This window comes from Peromyscus eremicus, chromosome 5 (genome assembly GCF_949786415.1).
Source record: "Peromyscus eremicus chromosome 5, PerEre_H2_v1, whole genome shotgun sequence".
Lineage (NCBI taxonomy): Eukaryota > Metazoa > Chordata > Mammalia > Rodentia > Cricetidae > Peromyscus > Peromyscus eremicus.
The window spans coordinates 77,045,452-77,057,288 of NC_081420.1; the positions used below are offsets into that span (position 1 = coordinate 77,045,452).

Consider the following 11,837-nt stretch of genomic DNA (forward strand, 5'->3'; position numbering starts at 1 on the left):
GTTGTAGGCTAACTACAGGTGGTGACTGGTGGTAGTAGATACAATCATAGTGCTGGCAGAGGTGCCCCTCCTGGAACCCCGTGTGCAGGCTCAGCTGTACTGTTCAGCCAATGCTTAACCATGGTGTATTCTTGGTTGGTTTTCCCATCTGTGGTGTGACTGGCTAGGCTGAGTGCTTTCTTGTCTAGAGATCTAACATTAGGCTCATTCATTGGTGTTTTTAGGAGCCAGGCTGCATCAATACCAGATGTAGATCTCACCTATCCCTTCTTTCAAAGTAAGCCTGCTCAAATACTCCTTAAAAGCAAATCTCTCTGAGCTAAAGTCAAGACAGAAATCTTTGCCAACCTGCTACTCCATCTGAATGCTTTGGACAGGTAGAAATCAGCTCAATATTTCTGGAATGAACATAACATTTTCAAAGCTATTTATCAGCTCTACTTGTACTTTCCAGGAATGAAAGTGAAATTTCCAAAGTAAGTGGATCCAGGCTTGTGTTTTTCCTTCTGAAAATGCTGGCACGTGTGTTAATTTGTATTCATTTCCTATCACATCTAGCAACCAAAGTATGTAAAAGAAAAGATGGAACATAAAACATTTGCATGGCTGGCCACAATCCAGCACAATCCTCCACTGTGTGTGTTACTCACAAAGGGAGCACATACATCCTTTAAATATCGTTATCATCAGGCAGGCGAAATGGCTCAGAGGGGAAGAAAACTTGCTGCGCGAGCGTGAGGACCTGAGCACCCCCATAAAAAAGCTAAGCATGATGGGACATGTGCCTGTAACCCCAGTGCTGGTGTGTCAGAGACAGGAGAGTTTCTGGGGCTTGCTGGCTACAAGCCTAGATCCAGGGCCAATGAGAGACCAAACCTCGAGGGAATAAAGCTGAGAGCGGGAGAGGAAGGCGCCTGACACACATGAGCCCATTCACAGATGCACACACAAAATACACAGCAAAGAAATAAATACTGTTATCACATCATCATGCTTAAAATTATCAGTAAGAATGGAGATTCTTATCCTTACTACTAAAGAACAAAATATCTCAGGCTCTCTGAGACTAACAAACGTATCTACCAACAAATATATCCATTGCCGTTTTTAAAACAAATCACAAGCTTTATGTCAGAACGCATTACGGCAATCCATGCATCTTATGGCTTTCTTATATCTGTTATAATAAATCCCTCTGCCACAGTTTTCTCTCTGTCTCACACAGGCCACCGTAATTAGAACAAAGCACGGGCTTACCTGTGCGGTAGACAAAGTTGCCTTCCGTTTCTGATGATGACGGAGACACCAGCTCTTCCTCAAATTCATTGGAGCTAAAAGATCCCGAGTGGTTCCTTTGCCTTGTTTTCCCCATCATAGCAGTGCTTGTGGCCATGACATGCCTCAAAGAGTCGTTAAGGTAACGGTTCAACAAGCTGCTCTTGTACTTGGGAGGTGACACATAGTCCTCGGGCGCCCTTGACTCTGGTCTCACTCCAGCCTTTATCACTGAGCTCTCCCCTTTAATCACAGTGTGATGGGCAGGGGTGCTATAGCCCGCTTCGTTCATGTGATTTCTTGGGGGGTTTTCTCCATCTGAGGGGAAAAAAATATCACCAAGTAGTATTTGCACATACTTCTCTTAGCTGCTCAGCTGTCACATTTAGCCATTAAAGATACGCGCAATGGAAGAATCTATGCTATATGTAAGATTATTTTTGATATATAAGATTAATTTTTAGGTAAAAGGATGCAGGAACCTATGTAATTGTTCCATAGGGTATTTAATTTTAATGAAAACGCTTTTTTACCCCTACGGGACAAATCTATAAACAGAGGAAATGGCTGTAATTCCTGTTGCTTTATAAAATTGTAAAGGTGAAGTTACCTCATGCAATAAACCCCAAATCTGTGGCACTACAGTGGCACTGTGGGGTCAACCGTTAATACAGCATCTAGGGTGAACTTATTGCAATGGCAAAGCAAAGACAGGAAAATAAAAACCTGAACGAACCTTCAGAGCAGGAGTCGTCGCTGCTCACGCTGAGCCGCTCCGCGTTGCCCTGCACGTACTTGTTGTATAGCTTTATTCTTAAGGCCCAGCTCAAATCTGGCTGACGAACAGTGTTCTTCAGCCGACGTCTAGCATTAGCAAACCAATTTGACACCTAAAACGGCATTAGTTTTTCAATTAACATAGCATTAAAACGTGGTGATTATGCAGTAACTTTCTCTTAAAGGGTCCAAGACCAGGACTCCCGCTATACACCTGTGGTCTTAGCTACTTGGGAGGCTGAGGCAAAAGAATCACTTAAGGCCAGGCTTTAGGGTCAGCTTGGGGAACAGTGGGAGGCACCATCTCAAAAGAGAGGGAGAAGAAAGGGGAAGGGCAGGGAGAGGGAGGATGAATGATACAAGAATCCACAAACGTGAGTGGAAAAGTCAACGGTGATGTTGAGTTGACCAACTTGTGTTGCCCTGAAATTTTGAAAAATAAGACAGCTTTCTGAGGATGTGCCGGTATGTCCTGTTTGGGAAATATTTACGCTAAGGTACTAGAGACACACACAGATGACCGGTCCAACAGGAAAACGAAAGTCATACGTAAGACTTAAAGGAAGGGAGGGTCCGATTTGAGGGTGACAGGCTGAGGTTCACCTTCAGGCTGAGCTGTGAGTAGGCAAGCTGAAGTGAGTCGAGGTCCAAGCCTTGGAAGCCAATTAAGGAGCTGGACACTTAAAAAGAGGAGCTAGCAAAATGATCAAAGGTGGTGTAACCAGGAGCGGGCGGGAGGAGGGGAAGGCCAGGACACCCTGCATGAAACTGAAAGTCCACTGTTAAAGACATCAATGAAGACAAAAAAATAACATTTGAATTACTTTCGTTCTTCCTTCACGGAGCCATTTTGAGTTCCTAGAGGATAGAATGTGCTTTTCTCCTAAAGTATCAGGCTATCAGGATATCAACAGCACATAGCTTAAAAAACAAAACAAAAACAAAAACCAAAAAAACTAAAAGGAAGGACAGTATTTGCTTTTAAAAATATGAACTAGCCGGGCGGTGGTGGCGCACGCCTTTAATCCCAGCACTCGGGAGGCAGAGCCAGGCGGATCTCTGTGAGTTCGAGGCCAGCCTGGGCTACCAAGTGAGTTCCAGGAAAAGGCACAAAGCTACACAGAGAAACCCTGTCTCGAAAAAAAAATGAACTATATAAATACCTATTTTTTCTATGAATTTCTTCCAGAACACAAACTTCTATTACTATAATGGTTTGTGTGGCAATGTTTTCAGTGGAAGACCCTTTTTCTTTCTTTCTTTCTTTCTTTCTTTCTTTCTTTCTTTCTTTCTTTCTTTCTTTCTTTCTTTCTTTCCTTCTTTCTTTCTTTTTCTTTCTTTCTTTCTTTCTTTCTTTCTTTCTTTCTTTCTTTCTTTCTTAGTCATGCTATAAATATATTTAGGCTGTTTATAGTATAGGATAAGTGTTATAAATATAAAATAAGTACTTTTGAAAACTGCTCAATATCTAATTATTATTTGAAACTATAGTGATTGTTGCTTAAAAAAGGAAAATTAGATTTTCCTCCTTGTCTAACATGTATTTTTTTTCTCATAACACTTGACTACACTCATATTGCCCCCTTCCGCCTTGAACTAGGTGGCCGTCCTTTCACAGTGTGTACCAGACCACTGCAAAAACCTTAGTCTTCACCAACTTCTCTTCCAGTCAAGCTGAACTGTTATTACCATGATTCAGTGCTTCAAATTCTCAGTTTCTCCATCCTCCTCACATAGGCAATGCCCAGGAGTATTCACTCAACAAATAAAACAGTGAGTAGCTACTGCATACTAGCTATGGTATGAAGTGCGGGCCTTGGCAAGGCCATATCAACACACACACACACACACACACACACACACACACACACACACACGAATCTACAAATGTGACACACTCACCTGAACCCCTATAATAACAGTAATAATCTGAGACCCAGGGCAGTCATTCACCATGGACGCAACGAGCTCCTGGTCTCTTCCTCACTACCTTTCCCACCCTCCCCTCTGGTTCTCTCGCTGCCCAAATTTTCATGAAATCCCCATGACTATTAATTGGTAACTTTAGAAACATTCTCTCAGACTTCCCTTGTTTTCATTCTGTTCTCTTAAATGGATCTTAATAACTATTATCAAATCCAAAGGGGATGCATTGTTTTGACTTAATCAGTTTACTTCTTCAAGTCATTATTAATGTCCTACTGCCCTGTGACTGTGGTATAATGAAAAGTGGCCTGGTTCCCTGTTCTGAGTTGTCTAAAAACATGCCACGTCATGTAAATTTAGTTAACTCATTCTAACTTTTCCTGAACTTCATCTAGGGGCTGGGATGTAACACAGTGATAGAGCGCTGGCCTAGCATATGCAAAGCTCTGGGTTTGATCCTTAGCATGAAAAAACAAAACAGCAATCCCTTTGCCTGCTGTAAAATGATTCAGATGTTCCCAACATCTTTATCAACTCTAAAAGCAGAGCGCTGGGAACCCGCCTTCACTGTCTACATACCCGCCATCCTCTTGGCAGCTTGCCGTCCATCCTGCCTCCTGCTCTCACCGCTGTTCCTTCATAAGCAGTTGCCAGCGACCTGTGTTATTTTCTTTACTAAACAACATATAATTTAGACTATATGAGTTAGATCTTAACTAATGTTCACTAACTTGCATTATACCCATATGGTACAGTATGAAACTCAATTCTCCCAACATTTCATATAGTAAAAGTGGAATGACTTACTAGTTAAGAAAAACAAACAACCGTATACTATAATTCTAATGTATAAAAATGGAAGAACATTTAAATGTCAGAGGGAATTAATTGGCTTTTCACAATTAGAGATTATCTAATTTTTTTTTCCGAGACAGGGTTTCTCTGTGTAGATTATCTATTTTTAATGTGTTGTTATATATTCCTAGTTCTCAACCTATTATAATGACATTAGGAGATTTTCCAGAAAGGTCAGTGATATCTAACATAGGCTTTTTCTAAACTGGTTTCATAAGTTTGAATAACACCAAGTCTGCTAGCATACATACACTGCCAGTATTTTATCACCAGAAAGCTACAGTATAACTTAACTGCTAAGTGTAGGCTGAGGGGTTGAATAGTGACTCCCTGGAACACCAGAAGTACTAGTGGCTGGTGAATTTGCATATTTTTGCATTTTTCCTCATTGACTTAATGTAAATTTCTTGTGTCACTGGCAGTAAAAACATAGACTCACATTTTCTATGTTTGACACCCACTTTGGGTTCCTTCACGTTGTTGTTCATATTCTCTTACCAAGGGTAGGTTCTAGAGCAGTGTTTTAATGTCAGAAGTGCCTTTAAAACTGCATATTTTATAGCGAAAGCTTAAAGAGCCAAATACCTAGAAACTGGAAGCGAAAGTTTTCCACACATCTTTACCGAAGGCGTTTAGGTTTGTTGTGTGGACAGAGCAATGCAGTGAGGACCCAAAGGGATGAACTGTCGTCTGTCCAGTTTTGAACATATCAAATTAACAAATCTACTCTGAGTTATTAGCATACATATTGGACATCTTCTTTCTGTACCTATAACACTTGGAATGATGTATAAGGCCACATCTAAGATTTTGGTTGAATATGTGACAAGTATTATCTCAAAATAAATACTCAACTACCAGCAAAAACAGCTATGCCAATGTTGGAAACAAATTTTTTTTTGTAATACTATGATTTTTCCAAACGTACATGAGCACATCACAGGAATGTGAAATTTTATTAACGAAAGAAGCCCCAATACCCAAGCATTATTCCTTGGTAAGCTACGTACCTTACAATAATGCAAACTTTCCGTCTCATACTACTAGTTATTGTCCACGGCAACACAAGCTATTCCTATTTTAGGAGTACATAGCACATTTTTTATAGTATGTGAACAGTGTTAGTGATAGGAACTAAACCCAGTATAATAAGATTTTGTTTGGTTGACATCAAAGCATGTCACACAGAAATACTCTCCTTAATTTTGATCAAAATGCTTCTTATGATTTCATAAAGATGACATGCGCAAATAAGAGTTAAACACAGGTATAGCAAATTAGGACCAAACTGTTAAGGTGAATGAATAACAATAAATGAGAGTCACATGATCAGTTCATTCATTTCTGTTTCATTTTCTCAGGGATGAAAAACGGTAGGTACTAACCAATGTCCTCCAGGGTTCTATGCATCAGAAAAAGTACTAAAACACATTTCCATCTTTTTACTTCTGTGCTTCATGGGAGATTGCTGACTAGGTTTCACACCTTTCCTTGGCAGTTTAAGAGAAGCAAAGGAAAGGAAAATTACAGTATAGGAAAAGCTTGACACACACTCAGAGGAAAATGTTAAATGTGAAATAAATGCCCAAACTTAAGATATTTTGTTGAGGAATAAAATAGTTATGGTGACAGCGTGTTGCAATAAGCCATGAGGAAGAAGTGAGAGGAGGCCCTGTAGTGACCAAAACCAAGAGTTCAGACAGAAGCAAAGGCAGCTTTCCAAATCTCCCTACAGGCATAGAGGTATGGTATATTCGCAGACAATTTGAAAATAAAGCAAGGCATACTTGTGCTTGTTCTGCAGACTTATTCTACAGGATAAAGCTATGTTCTAAAACTAAAACCAGAGTTCAAAACTTCCTGTAACTGTCAGAAAGACATTCTGGAAAGCTCTGTGTGACTCGAATGCCATTTCCCAGAAGGCAGAAGCTATTCAATCTACAAGCACGTAGGGATAGTGTGCTGCTTGGAAAGAGTCATACTACGGGGTAAACCCCATGAATAAGACATGACCACTCTTCTTAAGAAGGCTCACTCCACAGGAGAAAATGACTCACAGGGAGAGACTGACTCAGGCCATGGAGTCTAATTGCAAGGATCAAAAGCCTGACTCAGATCACAGCTCTACGCTTTCCTCCAGAAGTGCAAAGTATTTGCATAATTTATGCAATTTCCATAAAGCTGGAATATGCTTTGGATGTCTAATTCATGTTTGACTCATATAAATTCCTATATAGATGGATGTGTGGGCATACATCGCACATTATGTATATCTTTTGCATATGTCATTGTGCATAGTTGAAAATAACTGAACCTCAGATGGATTATAAATAAGGTCCTTGGGTGGTAATTTTATGCACTTCAAGTTTTTTCCACTTATCATTTTAAAGTTTAAAAAATTTATCTTACTGACAATAATGAAAAAATCATTGTTATACATATGTCACTTATTATTGCAAACAATCTTCACTTCCCTTAAGAATTACATATTTTTATATCCTAAATGGCATAAAAGAATAAAACATTTTTGAACGAAAATTTCACATAAATTAGAAAAATGTAATAGTGTTACCAAGATATAAGTGTGAAAGCAGTTATTTGTATTAAAATTATCATTACAAGCGGCGAGTAACTATATAACTAAATTAAGAATATAACTTTGCATTTCATTTCATTCAAATTAACAATTAAAATATAATAATTTAAATTTATCTCATAACTACAAATGTTACTTTTTAATCACTAAACAGTTTTTAAAAGCATGTCAAATACACTTGCTTTACATATGAATAGCAGTGAAGCTACATGATCAGCCAAAATAATATAGTGTTTTATTGTTGAACTTTCTACTAGTATTCAAGCTCCTCTGTAAGTGGGCATATGTCCAGAATAAGTAACAGGCCTGTTTAAATTAACATTGGAGCATATGCATTTATTTTCATAAGTCAAGTTTTTCTGATTGTAATAACTATTTAGAAACTGCTTTTGCAAGGTTCACAGTTTTGTGTTAAACAGATCTCAAGCCAAGAATACAGAATTAGTTTTTGCCTCCAGTGCTGTGGCAAATCACCATTATTACAATTTCCTGTTGATAAGAAGGAAAGCAGATGTTTTTCTCTAAAACTGTATTCTGAAAATAAGCAGAAAAATACACGCTGGAATTTTGTGGGGCCTTGCTATAAGCCAACACAAATGCTTTGTCAAACTTTCCAGTAATTCTTAAATGAAATTGTAAATACTCCGGAAGGAGATTTTTATTTTATCGAGAGTAGTTTTATCTTGGATCTCTCAGTGTCCTCTTATTTTATGTTCCATGAAATGTCCAAACTTTCTTGCTTGTGCTACTGTAACTTATGGAGTCTTCCGGCTCACCCTGCGGCCTCCTCTTTATGAATCTGTTGTTTACACAAAAGTTGATGTCACTATGTTCAGTAAAGAAAACTGTCGTGTGATGGAAAAGCATTTGATCCAGGATTTGTTTCCAAGACCTCTGGCCTTTACCCACAGCTCCCCTGCACCTTGGTAAAACTGGTAGTAACTGCTCTGTACCGACGGTTTGGGGTAATAGCAGACACGACTGTGCTCAGAAAAGCTAATTAAATACAAAGCAGCGTTTGTTCACTAGAAAAGAAACACGCTGGCACGATTTCCCTACAACTGACAAACTGCACCGGCCGCTCACAAACTGGAATCTTCTCTTCTTAGCCCAGAAGAAAACAGTAACAATGTGCTGCGGTTTGGTTTCCAACTGGGCCAGGATGATGCAGCGTTTAGAAGCCTCTTCCCACCTTTCCTGTTTTCTGGCTTACCTCTGAATAATGGTTATTTTTACTTATTCTGTACATATGCTTTAATTTGGGGTCTAGTATGCACCCACAGGCCACAGGGTTCTCAAGGCTCGATCAGCATCTTCAGCACCACCTGGGAACTTGTTAGAAATGTGCTTTATGGTCCCTCCCCAAAACTACGTAATCAGGAACACAGAGCACGATGCAAAAATCTGTGCTCTGAGTAGACTCCCTAGTAACTGATACACACCAAAGACTGAAAATTACGGTGGGTGGCACCATCCTTATCCATCATGGCTCCTGAATCAAGGATTCCTAACCATCTTCTTATCACACTGCAGCTGGCCTTGTATTCCCTCCACTCTCAACACGGCATCACCGAAACTCCTTCTGGACCCAATCATTCGCACTGAGGTGATTGATAGGGGTGAAATCTCTTTTCCACGACAGGACCTGGCACCTGTACCTAGCCCTTATCCTCATCAGCGACAGAAGCCAGAGTGTCTGGACCTGCCTATGAATGCTGTGCATCATCCTAGGGAGAGGCGCAACCGCAGGGGCACTCTGTTTCTGCTCCTCAGCGGCTGGTGGGGAGACGGGACCCCAGTTAGAGGGGTCTGGATTACCTGTACTAGCGTCATCTGCGAGCCGAGGGCCAACAATATCTTCTCGGTCTTCGTGGGGTATGGGTTGTCACGGTGCTTATAAAGCCACTGCTTAAGAGGCCGTGCCATGTCTTGCAGGGCCTGTCGCTTGTGCCTCACCTTCCCTCCATTCTGCCGGGCCCTGGGACGTGAGGAGAGGAGAGGGACGTGTTAGTGGCACCTTTTGGGTGGCCTGAAGGACCTCCATGATAGGTCGCATTTCTGCGACGTCAGCATCCAGCCTGGGCTTAACCGAACCCCACCCCCAACAACCCAGGATGTCTATCATGCACCTCAACTCTGAGAGCCCCACAACTGGGGCAAAGCAAGAAAAGGAAACCCCACAGCTTCTCAGTGGGGGCACTGGGTCTTATGCATCTCTCGGAATAGCCTCCTGGCCATAAGGTCCTGTGCCTTACATTTATATTGAAAGGGGGAGCTATTTTGATCCCAATAAGGCAGGGCTGCAGGGGTAGGAATGAACGCATTGTGGTTGGAAAACTGTTCTTTTGACAGAAGATCTGGACCCAGAGCTAACTGACCCGTTCCTCGCCCGCTCCCCCAAGCCATTGAGTGGCCCTGGCCTCGGGGCAGGGGTAGGGGGTGGGGGGAAGGCTGGCCCTCCAAGTTCTCTTGCTTAGGTCCTGGTGCTGCAGTTCGCCAGTGGTCAGGGAACACATACTGGAAGGCGGAAACAAAGCAAAGGATGATGGAGGGCAGCCTAGACTCTCTGAACTCTCTCATTTCATTTGATGCTGGAAGCTGGGAAAACGGCAGACCCTATAAAATAGTCCTAGGGCCTCTTTCCCTCTTTCGGAAGAGTGAAAAGTGTGAAACGGCGTCCCAGCAGGCAAAGGTTTGTAAAAGACCTCAGGAAAGCAGACTTCCAGGAGGAGCAGGCTAAGCAGCCTTCACTCTATAGCCGGCGTAGGGTGATGCGCTCCCGAGAGGCTCCGGGAGGTGTCGCCGCGCAACTGCGAGCGCTCCCAGCCCTAGTCCCCGCTGGTGCGCCTGCGCCCCTGCCTCCCGGGCGTCAGCTTCTTCGAACTCTTTGAAATGCAATTCCATCCTCGCTGACTGGTTGTAACAGTTTGAGGAAGCCTAATCTCTATCACTAAGCGTCAGTGCGGCAAAACAAGCAATTGGTGTTGTGGTTCAGGAGGAGGCCGGCCTCTCTAGGAGCCGCGAGGACCTTGCCGGGCGCACACTGCCCTACATGTCCCGGGACTGGAGCAGATGGCTCATCCCGGAGCTCTCAGGCGACGACAGCCCGCTTACTACCAGAAACCGAAAGCCACCCGGTCCGCAGCCTCCTCCTCCGGGCTCGCCGCGGGCCCAGCCGAGCTGTGAGCGCCAGGGATGCCGTATGGGGAACCGACCAAGGTGAACCCCGAGGCCAAGGTGAGCTCCTCGAGTGACAGAAGACGAAGCTCCCCGAGGCCTTACCTGAGAGCCCTCTGTTCGACTCTACACTGTCAGAGCATAGTGCTCAATCTGTTGCCGAGACACGCAGAAAAAGCAAGAAACTACTCCGGGTCCCCGAGTGCCAGGGACCTCTAGGTGCGGGAGGACTGGGCGCCAACTCGATTTCCACCAAGCCTCTTTTGAACCGTTCTAAGGAATTAATCCCTCCAGTTTTGAGAAGGCAAATCCTTAAGAGCAGGGCGTGCGAGTCCAGGAGGCATAGATCTGCCCTCCTGGGAGAAGCTGGGGACTCGGAATCCCCAGATCTTAGTTTGCGCTTCATACCCCCTACCCCGCAACTCGCCGCCTCTACCCTCCGGACTCATGGGTCGGCACCGACCCCAGAGCGTGAGCATACCCCGTCCTCCGGTGTCTCAGGCCGAGGTTGTCCTTGAGGGGCGGGCCGTCTGGAATGCCCACCTCCGGGCGTGTGTGTGGATTGTCCAGGACGCCACCGTATGGCCGGCTGCCACGTTCCCGCTCCGGGGTGCCTCGGTCCTCAAAAAGCACGGCTCCCCCGAGTTTGTTGAAGACGATGGTGTTCATGGTGACCGCTGTCAGGGATGTGCGGCTTCGCCGCAGCGCCTCGGAGCCGGGCCGCCAGGAGCTCTGCAGCAGGGCTCGGGTTCTAGAAGATCAAGGCGCATCACGTTACTCCCGACTGTGCCCAGGTTCCCGCAGCTCAGAAACCCAGAATTTGGTGGGTTCTGCGGGACTGCTGAGCTGAGGGGCAGGGCTGTATTGCTGCTGGTAGACTAGTGAATGCCCTTCTTCAGCACCTGGCTACCTACACACTCACACAGCACCCCTGGGACAGGTCCCGGCCTTTCTCCTCCTGGCAATCAAGCTCCCACACCTCCAGGAACTTCAAACATAAATAATTTACCTACTGAGGTAAAGAAATCAATTTCCAAACGAACTTCCTGGTCTCTAATAGAGAGAGACACAATTAAGACAGCGAAGCAAAATAAGTAAGGGGCATGTTCATTAAGCACCACACACAGAATAAAGCCTCTTCTAGGGTAATCAGGAGGAGTTGGAAGGAGGAGACGATTTGGGGTAACATGAATAATTGCATCCACAAGGGCGGCCGGTACGTCCTAGGTGT

The 11,837-nt window shown here is 43.7% G+C and overlaps 1 protein-coding gene across 1 annotated transcript in view; it reads right to left on the reverse strand.

Annotated features, from left to right (window-relative positions):
- Mkx (mohawk homeobox) overlaps positions 1-11,275 on the reverse strand; it is a 65,264-nt gene extending 53,989 nt beyond the window's left edge. The window contains exons 1-4 of the mRNA XM_059262472.1: positions 11,088-11,275; positions 9,248-9,407; positions 2,012-2,165; positions 1,258-1,593 (exon numbers count right to left, since the gene is read on the reverse strand). Coding sequence (XP_059118455.1) covers positions 1,258-1,593; positions 2,012-2,165; positions 9,248-9,407; positions 11,088-11,275 — 838 coding nt within the window. The remainder of the gene's footprint in view (positions 1-1,257; positions 1,594-2,011; positions 2,166-9,247; positions 9,408-11,087) is intronic.
- Between the last annotated feature and the right edge of the window lie 562 nt (positions 11,276-11,837).